The sequence below is a fragment of the Montipora foliosa genome, chromosome 4 (genome assembly GCF_036669935.1).
Source record: "Montipora foliosa isolate CH-2021 chromosome 4, ASM3666993v2, whole genome shotgun sequence".
Lineage (NCBI taxonomy): Eukaryota > Metazoa > Cnidaria > Anthozoa > Scleractinia > Acroporidae > Montipora > Montipora foliosa.
Window position 1 is genome coordinate 30237632 of NC_090872.1, and position 15000 is coordinate 30252631.

Below are 15000 nucleotides of genomic sequence, written 5' to 3' on the forward strand. Positions count from 1 at the left end.
CGCCCACTTCATGGCGAGTAAATGACGTCACTTTCTTCTTGATCCAGATCGCTGAAAGCTTACCGGTCGGAACTGCAACAAGTTATGGCGGGCCGTTCAATGAAAAATGTGGAGGTAAAATTAACAGTCTCCCTCTTGAAATTATTACAAAAAAATTGCCTGTTGAGCATTCCGCGCAAGTACTTTCGAAATGTAAAGGAAAAGGAGAACGAAGCACTTTAACTGGCAAATTTGGACAACACATGGCAGACCTACATACATACATTTCTGGTGTAATCATCTACTGTAATTACCTGATGAAATTCCCAGATGGATCGACTTTCTTGCCCACATTGACTGGGCAATACCATGGAATTTGCCCGTGAAAGAAGGCACTGCAAGATACCCATAGCCAATTTCCAGCATTCAAGCTCCATTCTGAATCCAAAAGCAGCTCCTCAAATAGCTGAAATTATTGGAAATGATAATAATATTGAATTCAATTACTCCCACTACATGTACAGTATGCTCGCTCATGGCAACTTGCATAAGATACGAAGTTATGCAATCTTATCCAAATTCATGGAAAGCAAGACAACCAATAAGCACAACACTTAAGCAATTAGTGGACGTTTTCTGTGTTTCCATAGCCTCATCTAAAAACGAGGGGGAGTTGGGAGAAAGCGAAAAACAGTTATACAAACCAGAGTTCTACGCAGTCGCGGGCTTGCATAACTGTTGAGAATTCTCCCAACTCCCCAGAGTGTTTAGATTAGGCTACGGAAACACGGAAAAAAGGTCCCCTATTGCTTTTATAATATATTTGTCACAGGTAATTCAACAAATGAAGGAAAATGCTGGTTTTTTACTTCTTGATTGAAACAGATTTTCTTGACACATGCTCTTATTTCCTACCAACTAATCAAAATGCGAGTCTGACAATGTCACAGCCGTGTTTCCATACTCTCATATAAACAAAGCTATTGACCAATGAGAGTCTGCATACTATCCTAATTATTTCATAATTAATTATCAACAAGCTCTACATCCACTCAAAAAGTGTCTTCTTTAAACCACTGACTCCTATGAGTGAGACATAATATATTTTACCTTAATGCCATACAATTATCTCTATATGGGTAGTATTATATGCTATATTCCGCCATGATTCCCACCCCAGGTGAACCATTTTTCTCCTTTCTTGTGTGTCACGTTTAAAATCCAATCCATGACACAATGGATTGTCTAACGGACTTAACTTACATGTACCATAGTTATCAAATCTTTCTTTAAAGCATGGAAGAGGTTCAAAGTCACTCTAATCCAGGAGACTGGAGAACCCGGACGCAAATTCAGGCAAAGCAATTGGCTCCACATCTATGCAACTCCCAAACAATCCAGAAGGGTTGACATATATTATTCATTTCCAGTTTGTTACTAATTACCTTGAATCCTTCTTCCCAGCTGATCCATAGGCATCCTCTTGTTAAGAAGCAGCCTACAGCTTGTTGAGCCACATAATGAATCCACCCCTCAGTGCGAAGTTGTCTCATGACTGCATCAATCCATGGAAAGCCTGTCTGGCCCTGAAACAGAGATGGGATAACGTTTTGTAACATATAAATCTAATAATCTTACTTGCTTCCAAGCGAATTCTAATAGGGTTGGTCAATCTTACATTCCAGGACAATCCATATCTTTACAACCACCATTATTTTCACTTTCTGGTGAGATCCTTTTATTGTTGAGGCTTCATTGAGTTATTTCTAGTGAATATTGTTTGTTTGTTTGTTTGTTACTTTGACAAATGCCACCAAAATTTGAACAAACGTTTTCGTATGTCTTGCATAATCAAGGCTTCTATCTTTCTCTTGATCTGTTTTTCTCCGGTTGCCCTCAAAACTTTTCACTGCCGTCTTCATCACTGTCACTGTTATGCTACCTATGGCCTTTTGCTTTACCATTATTACCTTCTTCCAGGCTTCCAAAGCCTCGTCATTCTTTTCCCAAGTTATACTGAGGGACAGAGGATTATCAACTGCTCGGTCCATATGAGGATTACGAGTGGCAAGGGTAAAGAAAAACTCCCTCCAAACGAGCTGCTTGTACAGAGACAAGGGTGGGGGCGGGCATTTTACCTGAAAAAAAAAAAAATTGCATGAAGATACTTTCAAAAATTAATGTACAACACTGAAGACTTTTAGGGGGCATTGTGTTTTGAGTAATCGGGGTGCCAGATTTTAGAGCCAGAGGTTCTGGAAAAACAGGCACTGGCCAGAACCATGCATTGTTTTGAGTAGTTCATAGTTTCAAACTGTCAGTGTTGCTTCAAAACACCAGAAATACCATTTAAATCATCACTCCACATATTCTTATTCCGAAATAGGCTCAATTGAACGCACCCTTTGAGAGCACTAACTAGCATTAAATGCCATGACAACTTGTAGACTTTGATAGAACTTACACCAAATGGTAAGCATTAACCATGCTTTCAGCAGTCTTGCTCCTGGCCCCCCCTCTGGCATTTCAACAAGTGGCACCTGGAGTTTTAACCCCAAGGTCTAATGCACAATTTCTGCAGGTCAAAGCTGTGAGTTTTAACAGCATTGGTAGTCAAATGGTTTAAGTACCAAACACAATCACAAGAAATGGCAGAAGAAAATATGTTCCAGATCCCAAATCTCCAAAACTATCTATCAACATAACCCATTTCATTTTTCCCGACAGAATAATTATTGTGAAACTGCTTTAGCCGATAAAAGTACCTTCATGTATGCCCTTGCTAATCGCAAGTGAAAAAGTCTTGGCGACAGGCAACCAAAGCGGAGATAGGGACTCAGTTGTGTCCTGGATGGCATCAAGGCATCAAGTCCTTCCTTAGGTTTAGTTAGATTTCCCACCAAAACCTGTGCAAAATAAACCAGCTCAACACCAAAACAAACTGAACAAGTATTGCAAAGCTACATGAACTTTGATACTAATAATGTTCACGGCATTGAACATTCTTCTAGCACCGAGAACTAACAGTTGAGAACATACAATGCCACACTTGCTCAACTACTTGCCCATTGGGACTTTCCAGGGCTAATCATGCAAACAGAACAGAAGAATAACTTAAACAATCCGAACCAACCAGAGGCAAACCAGTTAGCTATTTACAAGAGCAACTGTGAAGTTGAACAAGGGACTACCAGGATCCAAATTTAAACAGTGGGCAGACTGAGTCTTACACCTGGGATCTCCAGATCTCAAGGTAAGCACCCTAACCATCAATGAGCCACACTGCCTCCACATAGTTCTTAACTGTCCTGTGCCCCAGTACAAGAAAAGTGGTACCCACCTTTTCTTCCAGTTCTGTCAGACGTCTGAGGGCCTCCTCTTCTCCACCAATCCACAGGTCACTTATTGTGACATCACCATCCTTGAACCCCAGCTCAGAAAGCTTGGGAACACAAAATTTTGACGAGTGATCCATCGCCACTGGACAAATGCACCCCTTGAACATATCTCTGTTGACTGCTTCCACTGGTTTTTCGGGGGGACCTACTTGCCTGAGAACACTTTCAAAAGACTTCAGGACCATTGGTGCTTCACCACTATTACCTTCAATGATTTTCTCAGGGTCATACAACGTGTGTGATGGCTTGGAAATCACTTCAACACCATGTTCTTCCCCAAGGACTGCTATAGCTACATCCCGTCGTTGCCCAAACGGCTCCGTCTCACACTCTAAAGTCAGCTTTGAAATGTTCCATTCTTGAAAAAGCTTTGGCAACACATAAGTCGGTTGGCCACGGATAACATGCAGCCGGGAACCACACTTCCTCAAACTTTTGTCCAGATCAGTTAAGCAGTCCAAAAGGAATTTCCAGCGGTTAGCAGACACTCTGGCTGCTTTTGCACTCACCGGGTCCAGAATGTACACAGCACGGAATGTTCTACAGTTCATAAGCGATTCACAAAGTGAAGGGTTGTCATGAAGGCGCAAATCCTTTCTAAACCAGTGCATGGCATTGTGTCCCAAACCAACATTAGAGGAAACTTAAAGGGAAAAAAAAAGGGATATGATGATTGCAAATCAAACAACCCTAATATTAGCACAAAACACAGAAGCTTTATTCAAGTCTTCAAAAACGTATTAATAATTCATGAGCCTAACAGCCTATCAAAACACCAGTAAAACAGGACGTGCAAAGGGTTAAGGTAAAGTCACTTTATTTAACGTCAGTAGTTCCTTCAGCTACGAGGCTGGTATCAATGGAAGCCGATGGTGCACCCTTTACCCCCCTCCCTCTGTCAGTGCTCCGTTTTAAGGGGATTTACAGCTGTAGCTACACGGATCAGAGGAAAGTCGAAACAGACGTTGCAGTCACCGAGGATCAAACCAGGAACCTCTTGCTCCGAAAGCCGCGCACTAGCCATCTGAACCACGACTGCATGAGCTTTTAAACCTGATAAAACACTCCTCATTAGAATTCTTTATATAAAGAATAGTAATGAGGCCCAGCTTGTTTTTCTTGTTAGCTAACATCTTCCTCTCACATTTTGCACAATAGTCTGGACTCCAGAGGGATAGACTAGTAAATACCCAGAGCACTGAACATTGTAGACGAAAAATAAGTTCTTGCTGGGATCAAATTTTACACTGATTATATTGACATGTATGCAAATTATCCTTTTTTCTTTATGATATTTTATTTGCTGTAAAAGGACAGGTAACTGTTCTCATTTAAATCACGCTTCGAATATTGGATGTCTTGTATTCCGCTTTTAATTATTGCATGTTTCACAAAGAAAAAAGGCTTTTAATGGCCTGGCACTTGGAATCAGACTTAAGCGATACGAATGGGTCATGTGGTTCGCAGCTTCTCTCCCCTCATACCCCAACGACCGTACTCTTTCATTTTTGTCTTCTATCCAGACCTTGTGAGACCAAGATGGTAATTATTAGATTGTACTCTACGTCACCCCTGACAATTACGATTTCTTCACTACTCAATTGGGGCTTATGGGCCGGGGAATATTAAATATTATTGATTGATACCACACAATCTCACTCCCTAAGGTAAGATCTATAAGTAGGAAAGGGCAGAACTTTCATGGAAGTCATGTATAGGCCACACACAAAAAAAAAATTGGAGATTTACCTTTGCAAACCAACGTCTGATAGACTCCTCTTAATCTTGACACACAGTCCCGACGAGCATCTTGATGATTTATGATAGGCTGAGGGTAATCAGCACCAATGATACAGTTAGCTCTTTTTTGGACCTCTAATGGGGCTTTCCATGGTTCATATATATAATCAACAGGAAAATCCTTCAACTCTGGGATGTATTTTCTGAAAAAACATAAATGCAATGTAGATTGTCTGGGATGTATTAAAAAAAAAACAAAAAACAAATGCAACAAGATTATGATGTTATCACGATGTGCCCTTTAAAACCATTTCAACATTTCACTTCAACATGCATTCAACACTTTGTTGAACCAAACGTTCGGTATGTTTGAACAGGTCGCCCAACATTGGTGACAGCATACGTAAATGTTGAAAGCATGTTGAATCAAGTTGAGATCGGTTTAAACTTTCATTCAACATGGATTCAACTTTTCCTTTGTTCTTGAAAAGGTTCACAGGTGTTGAAGCTGTTTGAACACTCTGTTCATCGACTGTAGAACACACGTATGCTCACATCAGGCTGCAAAAGTCTATATGGCATAGTTTATTTGGACAAGTGAGACTGGTTTCTATTTCTTAGTTCCTAGCAGGCAAATTTAGTGAAAGTATCAAATGGTTCTTTTGTTGGCGCAATGATGGAAACGTTTGAAGGACCTCGACACAACTTTGTTTTTGTGTTCAACTTCTGTTGAATGAATGTTGTTCAAATGTTAAAACCGTTTAAACAGGCGTTTACTCTGTCAAATGCTAGATGACTTTACTAGTCAATGGGGATCTGTGCAGGGGTGGGTTTCAAAAAATGTATTTTGAGGGTGACATATAACTTATCACGATGTTACTGTAACCCAGTAGTTTTAATTATAGCCTCCTCTCCATACTTAAGGTGAAAAAGGATTGCAAACCCTTACTGGCTTGAAGCAACCAGCTGGCTATTTCAGGGTTTGTGCTGGATTTCGTATATAAAATTCCAGGAGTATTCAAGGGGTTTTCAAGAACCAGAAATTGAGTTTTCGAGCAGTGTTTCTATGAATCTTTCTACACCATACATCTTGTTTCATTGTTTTCTTTGCTGAAAAAGCCTATCTTGAGGTTCTTTTCCACATCCTGCAAGTTAAGTGTACGGATGGGGAGTTTAATTTTTGCATTTAATCTTTCCACAATAGTCAATGGGCTTAATTTCTCAACAATTTTCACCCAAGCAAAAACTCAAGGAGTTTTCAAGCACCATTAAAGTCAAAAATTAAATTCCAGGGCTTTTCAAAGGAGGTAGCATGAACCCTGTATTTACAAAGTGTTGCAACGAAGCTGTAAGTCAGGACGTCTGACTAAACATTCAGTGAACAAACAGAGTGAATGTTAATGTTCTCCCCACCTCTTCCACTGAAAAGTTCATTACAACCCTTACTTACCTGACATAGTTGCCAATCGGATCCAAATGCTTCCCTAAGCTGACAGGACACATCCATTGCGGGTGTTTTGCGAAGAAAGCACTACAGGACAGCCACATCCAACACCCAGCATTTAAACTCCATTCTGCATCCAGCTGGTACTTCTCAAATATCTATAAACAGTTAACAATAGAGTGAGGCACCATATGACATGAGGTCCAAGATGGTAAAAAAAATATTAAAAAAAGAATTATTCAAATTTCTGATCATCCATGGAAGAGCTAGAGGTTCATGATTTGGAAACTTGCTGGTTCCCAGATAGCCACGTCAGGGGTCAAAAAAATTACTGTATTAATGGTTGTCCGATTGTCCTTGATAAAACAACTCAAATTACAAAGCTGTGAAGCAAATAACACAGTAATGATATTAAAGTGCAATGTTCGCAAATCAATGTTGTTAAATAATTACTTTGTGATGTTGATTTGTCTTAATTAAAACAAGGAGTTCAGTTTTGGAGTTAAAGAATTACATAAAATATCTTACAGAATAAATAATATGAAGTCTTAAAAATGGATGTGGATTATTAATAACAAATACGTTCGAGCTTACCTTGAACCCTTCATCCCAACAAATCCAAAGAGCTCCTCTGGTCAGGAAACAGCCAACAGCTTGTCGTGCAAGATGAGAAATCCAACCTTCTGTCAGAAGCTGACGCATGATGGCATCAATCCAAGGAAACCCAGTCTTCCCCTATGAGAGTTCAAACACCATTACCATATTATCTCAAGAAGTGGATTAAAAAAGGTTAAGTCAGCTTACAAGCCAAGTGGCCCATCAGGCCGGAGCTAATCCCCGGTTTCTGTAGCATGAAGCAACTAGGAGTATTTCTACTACCCACTGGATGGGATGCTAGTCCATCGCAGGGTTACCCCCCAAAAAAAATTTGCCGGTACCTATTTATACACCTGGGTGGAGAGAGGCCCCGAGGGAGTCAAGTGTCTTGCCCAAGAGCATTACACAATATCCACAGCCAAGACCCGAAATCGGACCATTTGCTCCAGAGTCCAGCACACTAACCATGAGGCCACCGCGCTGCGCGAAGTGGATTGCAATGTTCACTCTTTATTCCCAATTCACAGGGCTCGAAATTGAAAAATAATCCAGTCACAATTTTGCAACTTGTAAGATAAAAACATTTAGTCGCAACTTTGTAAATTTTACCCACAAAGTGTATGTCATTGGGGCTGAATTATATGAGTCCGCAATACATGTGTGTAAAGGAACCACTGAAAATTGTTCAAGGTCAAGGGAATGGCATTGTGCCTGTAAAATTGCAGCCAAATTACATGACAATTTTGCCTCATATGATCTTCAAACTGCAACAAAATTCATGGCGAGAAACCAAATAACTTTTTCATTTTTTTTTTTGTTTTAGCAAAAGTAGCCGCTAAGTGGCAAATGCTAACCCTTTCATTTTGAAAGAATAAGGGTGAAAACTAGCAACTCCTCCAGATATTTTAGTCGCATAGGGAAAAATTCAGTGACAACCATGACTGCTATGGTCACAATCTTGAGCCCTGATTCATTAGAAATGACCACTTATTCTTTCCGTTGCAAAATCCAGGTAGACTTTAAAAAAACATTCTGTCACCATTACACAAGAGCTTTTCAACTTGCAGGTCTTCCAAACAACTGTTACCTTTCTTTCTTGTGTAAATAGACCATTTTACAGTGCTGTGCTTAGTTACCAGGCCTTTGGACAAAAGCGAGGCTAGATTTGACCTTGCTTTGATACAAACCTCACTGCTTTTCTTATGTAAGTAGATACTCATTAGCATTACAACAAGGTGATTGAGTAGACCATTTCACAGTTGTAGCTAAGTTATCTGGCCTAAGAATGGAAGCGAGGCTACCAGTGACCCTTTTTTGATACAAACCTTCGTGCTTTTGTAATGTTAATACAGACTAATTAGAATTACAACAACACAATTTACATGATAAAAGCAGCAGAGGCTGTATCAACACAAGGTCACCGGTAGCCTTGCAGCCATTCATAGGCTAGGTTGCTGAGCAAACAACTGTAAAATGCAATGAGGTTCATATCAAAGTAAGGTCATCTCCAGCCTTGCTCTTATTCAAAGGCCTGGTAACTGAGCACAGAACTGTAAAATGGTCTACTGTGTCATCCTCTTTGTCCTTGATTGGTACAGAACTTCTATCACTTGTTTTTCAGATTTAGAAGTTTGCCCACACAATCGATATCAAAGGATGATTATCTGTGTGTTTCCTTAAGTTCACCACTTGATTTCTCATTACCTGTTTAAACTGCTCCAATTTATCAGCTTTTTCCTCCCATGGAAATTGCAAACAGAGGGAATTGTTCTTCATTGTGTCAAAATTGGGATGGTGGCTGGCCACAACGAAAAAGAACTCCCTCCACAAAAGAGGCAAGTGTACTGAAAGTGGAGCAGGCTTCCCATGCACCTGCAAAACGATTGATTACAAAAATTTCAGTTATGCGTAAAAGGGAAAAAAAAATTAATGAAAACAAACTGATTTAGATTAATTTTGTATCGGTAATTGCATGATTTTGAGTCCAATTGGGAATAAATAAGCACAATCAAATTTTTTTCGAAGACAAGTACAATTGTAGTCTTTGAAATTTATGAGTGCTTACCGGTACCTACTCCAAATTGCACAAGAAAAATCGTGTGATCACTTATTCATAATATACACGGATAAAATAGGCATGCAAGCGCCGTAAGCTCCAGCGGCCCTGCGGAAATCGCTGTCCAGTGGTCTTGGAAGCACCAGCTACTCACAGAGAATGTATTTTTTTTAAAGGGGGATAATAAATCTGTTGTATTTGTTTCTCAACACATTTGTTTGATAAAAATAAATCGTTGATAGCCACAATATTCCTTTCAATAACCTCCGGCCGCTTTTTGAGGTGGCATGTTTATATACCAAGAAAAAGAAGATCTTAGTTTATTTCTTTTCCTGGGAGCGGGAATACGAAAAAAATAAACATCCTATTTGAGAACTGGCTGTGCACGGTGCGTTCTTCAAGCTATAGTTCAACCCCTTCAAAGATCTGTGAAATACGTTATTTTTTTAAAGACAAATCTGTAGAAATCACCCAAAATGTGACTTCACACATGCTCAAGACATTGTCTTTAATAGAATTTTGTAGTAGTATCAATAAGGTAAATTTGGGAACAGAAAGAAAAATCACCACTGTCATAAGCGTATAACACTGAACACTGTTCTGTTCTTTTGAATCACTAATGTCTTTAATTTGCCCTGGACAAACCTTCACTGGGAGTATTCAATTATCGTATTATTAATATGTTATTTATTTATTTATTTGAAAATAACCCACATATCACATTTTCCTAGATCAGTCCTCAAAATTAAAGAATTCCACATCATTCCAAAATTAAGAAGTACTGTTAAAGGACACAATTCACCAACCTCATGATACACCTCATTCATCCTGTGGAACAGATGTTTCACAGATAGACAGCCAAATCTCAGATAAGGACTTAATTTTGAGGACTTGGGAAATGGATCTTCTTTGCTCTTTGAAGGGGTTTCTGTCTGGGGTTCTGCAATCTAAAATTAAAGCAAAGACTGAACACAAAGACATCACATTCTAAACATAAGCTGCTATATGCTACATGTACGTTCCAAAGCACATGCAAAATCTAACGGCTCGCACTTGATATCAGACTCCCTTTTTCTATGCATGTACAACACAGGAGGGTGCTTTGCTTGTCCAATTTATTTCTCGAGAGATCAGTCAAGCAACAAGCTCATTGTTTTTCTTGCCTTCAAACAGGAAAGACTCAACTTACGAGTTGTTAAACTTAACTCAAGACTAGAATTCGAAATTTTCAAGCGGTTCTGTAACTCAATGATAAAAAACAGTTCTAACCTCTTTCTCCAAAAGCTTCAACCTCCTCAAAGCTTCTGTCTCACCGCCGATCCATTCTCCACGTTCACGTTCCTCCTCGTCCAGCACCAATGCTTCATATGCAGGAACTCCATACAACTCATCATGATTCTCCTCCACAGGAGTCACACAAGATCCAAACAAATCTTTGTCTACCACAGCGACACAGTCCTCAGGACTGTCAAGACGACTCACGACACTTTCAAACTGTTTGAAAGTGATCGGAACATTTCCATGGTTGAACTCAATTAAACTACAGCAGAGCAAAAAAACCTTGGTGTGAGAGAGAACTATACAAGATTTTGTCAAATAAAATAACAAATGTTCTTCCAAGAAGTCAATGTCATTCTCATACACCTGAATGCAATGCAGAGTTTATTTTTTTCACAGTGCGGAATTCTGTGAATCCTGCAATCTGATTGGCTCTGGGAGTGGGTGGAATCGCAGCCCTGGTTGTGTGAGCTTGTGTGATAAGCCGGCGTTAGGACCACAAATAGATTGTTTGAAGCCTTTTAAATGGTTTTAAAAGTAAACAGCATTTCTTTACAAATTAAAAAATATTGTGAACAGAATCAACTGATCATTGCGGTATTGCCTGATATTTCTCTTTTGATAATAAGCATCGTAGGTCAGCCTTAAGCAATGGGTCCCCACCAGCACATCATTTTTTTTTTAAAATGAACAGGTTATTCACTGGCCTTGGTCGGTCTGTATAAGGAAAAACTGTGCCCTCTGCCTGCGCCCTTGGCTGTACTCGGGACCTCTGACACAGTTTTTCCCTATTTAGACCTCCTGGCCAGTGAATAAGACACACAGTATTTACCCGTGTATAAGTCGACCTTTTATGGCCTCAAAAGAAGCTCCAAAAATCGCCCTTGACTTATAAACAGGTCAAAGATTTAGAACCGAGTTCCAGCTAAATAATTATTCAAAATAAACAACATAAATGTTGTCTTAGGCAAAATGAATGCAGTGGAAAAGGTTGGCTTTTCATCTGGCAAAAAAAGACTTCAAAATGAATGTAAGCAATTCCAGTTGAAATGAAAAAGGATTTGTCCAACTCTAAATGTTGATGATACTTACTCGCACAAATACGAAATAGACACTGGACATTTTCGGTTACCAAAGGAGGAAAGCTCAAAAAGGCATTTCTGTTTCTTCAACTAAAACACGATCTTTCAACTGCTTAGTAAATCGCGTTGCCTGAAAATGCTGCTTGGTAATGATTGTTTTTTTATTCTGTATAGAAGCCTCGCATAGTCTTTGGTTTATAAGTTTTTTGTTTTGTTTGTGATGTGAGATGTCATAAATCAAGGACCAATTAAACCTTGCATATTTCGCATCGTTTTGCAAGTCATTTTCAACAATTGACTCCAGCTTCGCGTTCTGTGATGTTGTGCTTATCCTCTAAAGCCTTTTATCCCTGAACAACGAAACAGGTTAGTTTGAGGTTTACATGTTTGCTTTTCTGAAAACTCTTTTGAAACTCAAGGACAAAATTCCTGCATATACAATGTACAACAACTGCTGAACCACAAAACTATTAAGCACTTGAGGCCCTGATTTTTTTTTTTCTTGGTGTATCCACAGTTCCAGAAATCGAAGAATACAAGATTAGTATCCCATGAACATTTAACAAAGAATTAAGAAATTGCTTTTTTGGCCATCAAAAATGGGGAGTCGACTGATACACGGGTAAATACGGTGTATATTTAAGGTGCAGGTTATAGACATAAGGAAGAAGAGATCCTCTCACTTAACTTGACAATCTAATTACAGGCACCTGAAAAATTTATGTCACTTCAGCAGGAATTGGACCCATGACCTCTGCTCTAGCAATAACTGAACTATGAAGCCACATAGTTGGGAGAAGGTCAATTTGATAGGCTCATGAGCTGTATATACCCCCGGTAATTGTCCAACTGTGACAAAATATGCATTATTATATCAACACCAATGACATACTAGGTGAGTTTTCCATGAAAACATGATATTTTCACACATGAAGATAACACGTTATTTTCACACGTGAAAAGATCACTGTTTCTATGGTTACATTATGAAAATCGCTCCTTTCAATGCCTTTCGTGAAATGATTTTGTATTTCATTGGTGTTTATATAATAAATAGAATGTTGCATGGCCACTTGGAGATAGGAAACTTCTCTTCTCATGTTGAAAAATATTTCACTTGTTCGCTGCACTCACCGGTGAAACATTTTTCAGCACTCAAAGAGAAATTTCGTATCTCTGCATGGCCATGTAATATTCCCTATTTCAACGTACATACATCACTGACTTTCCCCGTAAAGGATTTTCAAAGACAATAATTTAAATTTTAATAATTACAAAAAATAAAGATAAGATTACAATAATTAAAATCTACTTTAAGGACCCTAAAAACATTTACATTAATACTTTAGAATCTACAGGGCTTGAAATTGTGACCAATACAATGGCATCTGCAACTGAATTTTCTTCCTTTGCGACTAAAATATCTGGAGAAGTCGCAAATTTGCAACTTGTTTTCATCTTCGCTCTTTTGAAACAAAAGGGTCAGCAGTTGCCACTTTGCTGCTCTTTTTACTAAAATAAATGAAGAAATAACAAAATTATTTTGTTTCTCACTTTGAGTTTTCTTTCAATCTGAAGATAGCGTAATTGTAGCATAAGTTCGCTGCGATATTACGTGCACGACTCCATTCCTTCAATATCATTCGTCATTTTCAGCGGTTTCTTTCAACACAAGTATGGTGGGCTCATATTTTGTTTTGCTACACCGCTGACAACACAATGCAGGGCGACAATTTTGCGACTAAATTTTTGTATCTTGTCGCAAAATTGCAACTGGATTTTTTCGTTTATTTCAAGCCCTGATCTATAAAATCCTTGACCGTTTTACATTGTAATGTTAAATTTAAAAGCAGATCCTGATTTAAGAGTTCTATGATAGCTATCCATGGAATTCCAAATACTCACTATACTATAACTAATAGTAATCAAAGATTAGGAGTGCGTTCTCCGCCTGTGATAATTGTTGTCTGTTGCTGAAATCATTACTGTGAAAGACTGAAGTTTTACAGACATATAACATACTGACAAAGTCCACTGTTGTTCTGTGGATTTTGATATCACCTTTGATGACACGTTGCGTGACGGCTCCAGTTTCGGTAAACTCGCAAATTCATGTTATTAAAACGTCTCATTTTCACTTTTACTGGTAATGTTTAGGCATAAAGGCTAAATTTTAAAAAGAATACTTGTGTTACATCTAGTACTCCGTGTATTCTGAGCTGGAAGCACAAATATCAGCTAACATCGGTAACAATTGCTGTCGTGTTTCCGTTTATCGGTGGTTTATTTTAACGAACTCCCGGACAAACTCCCTGCGACTGGCAATAATTTTTATTTCCGCCGATGAATAAAAATAAGTCAGCTTTTACATTGCCCTTCCTTAGTTCTGGCTTAACTCTTATAGGTCTTGGTTTCTGAGTACTCTTCCATCGATTCAATGTCGACCTTCGCCGGAAACAGACTGAACTATTTGTGGCCACTGCAACTATACATTTACGTCAACAAATGTAATCAAACTATAGCCAACGAAATATGGCTGTTCTCACGCGTGCGGTTAACATCCCAAAGCCAAGGCGATTCAAAGTCGTGTTTGTGAACAGAATAAATAATGTTGTCCCAGCTATGTAACAAAAGCACGTCATCTCACATCCTGACCAAACAGGTCACGCTCGGTCCAGAAGAAAAACTTTTAGAAACGAGTGATCGCCAACAAATCGTCTCGTATACACGAGCTTTGCGATGATGTAATTTGTTTTCGCCCGACCAAAAACTCTCACTCCAGGCGGCATTGGGACTGCATTCTCCTTTTTGTCGAATGCAATCAAAGTTAAAAACCAGTTCAAAGAAAACCCCAAAAAACCAAAGAAAGAAGCTACAAAAGAGAACAAGCATGACGTGACAGATGGACACTAAAACGAGGCCCAATGCCCCTGCAAAAACCTAGAGGGGCGGCCAATTTGCAGTCCACAAAAATCTCGATTTCTCACGCCTGTGAAGCCTGCGAAACCAAATTAGGATGCGTTCTCTCGTTCCTCGAGAACGCAATAAAAAGTCCTCTGACCACTAGCAGTCTTGAAAAGTGGATTGTTTAAAGTACACAAGAATGGGAAATCACCATTATTTAATTGTATTATCTCGTCAAGATCTGACTCTTTTTTGTAGAAACACATGCCTGACATCCTCCAAAATTATCAAGTTACTCTACTGAAATACGAAAAGGGAAGAATCTTTTAATAAATAAATATTCTTGTGGCTGGTTTGGGACGAACCATGCCTGTTTGCCTTCACAAGGTGTCTGTCATTCAAAAGTGTTCACTAAGAGGTTCTACTAAGAGATTAACTAAGGGTTCGACAAGAATACACTCCTTTTAGGCGACAGATAAATTATACAGACAATGTAGTGACCTATGTAAAATCAACTCATAG

At 39.0% G+C, this 15000-nt stretch overlaps 1 protein-coding gene across 1 annotated transcript in view; it reads right to left on the reverse strand.

Annotated features, from left to right (window-relative positions):
• Positions 1-15000, reverse strand: part of LOC138000581 (uncharacterized) — an 18182-nt gene that overhangs the window by 2332 nt on the left and 850 nt on the right. Inside the window, exons 2-12 of the mRNA XM_068847111.1 lie at positions 10484-10754; positions 10021-10161; positions 8863-9030; positions 7156-7296; positions 6568-6719; positions 5127-5320; positions 3320-4020; positions 2745-2885; positions 1950-2117; positions 1425-1565; positions 294-445 (exon numbers count right to left, since the gene is read on the reverse strand). Coding sequence (XP_068703212.1) covers positions 294-445; positions 1425-1565; positions 1950-2117; positions 2745-2885; positions 3320-4020; positions 5127-5320; positions 6568-6719; positions 7156-7296; positions 8863-9030; positions 10021-10161; positions 10484-10754 — 2370 coding nt within the window. The remainder of the gene's footprint in view (positions 1-293; positions 446-1424; positions 1566-1949; positions 2118-2744; positions 2886-3319; positions 4021-5126; positions 5321-6567; positions 6720-7155; positions 7297-8862; positions 9031-10020; positions 10162-10483; positions 10755-15000) is intronic.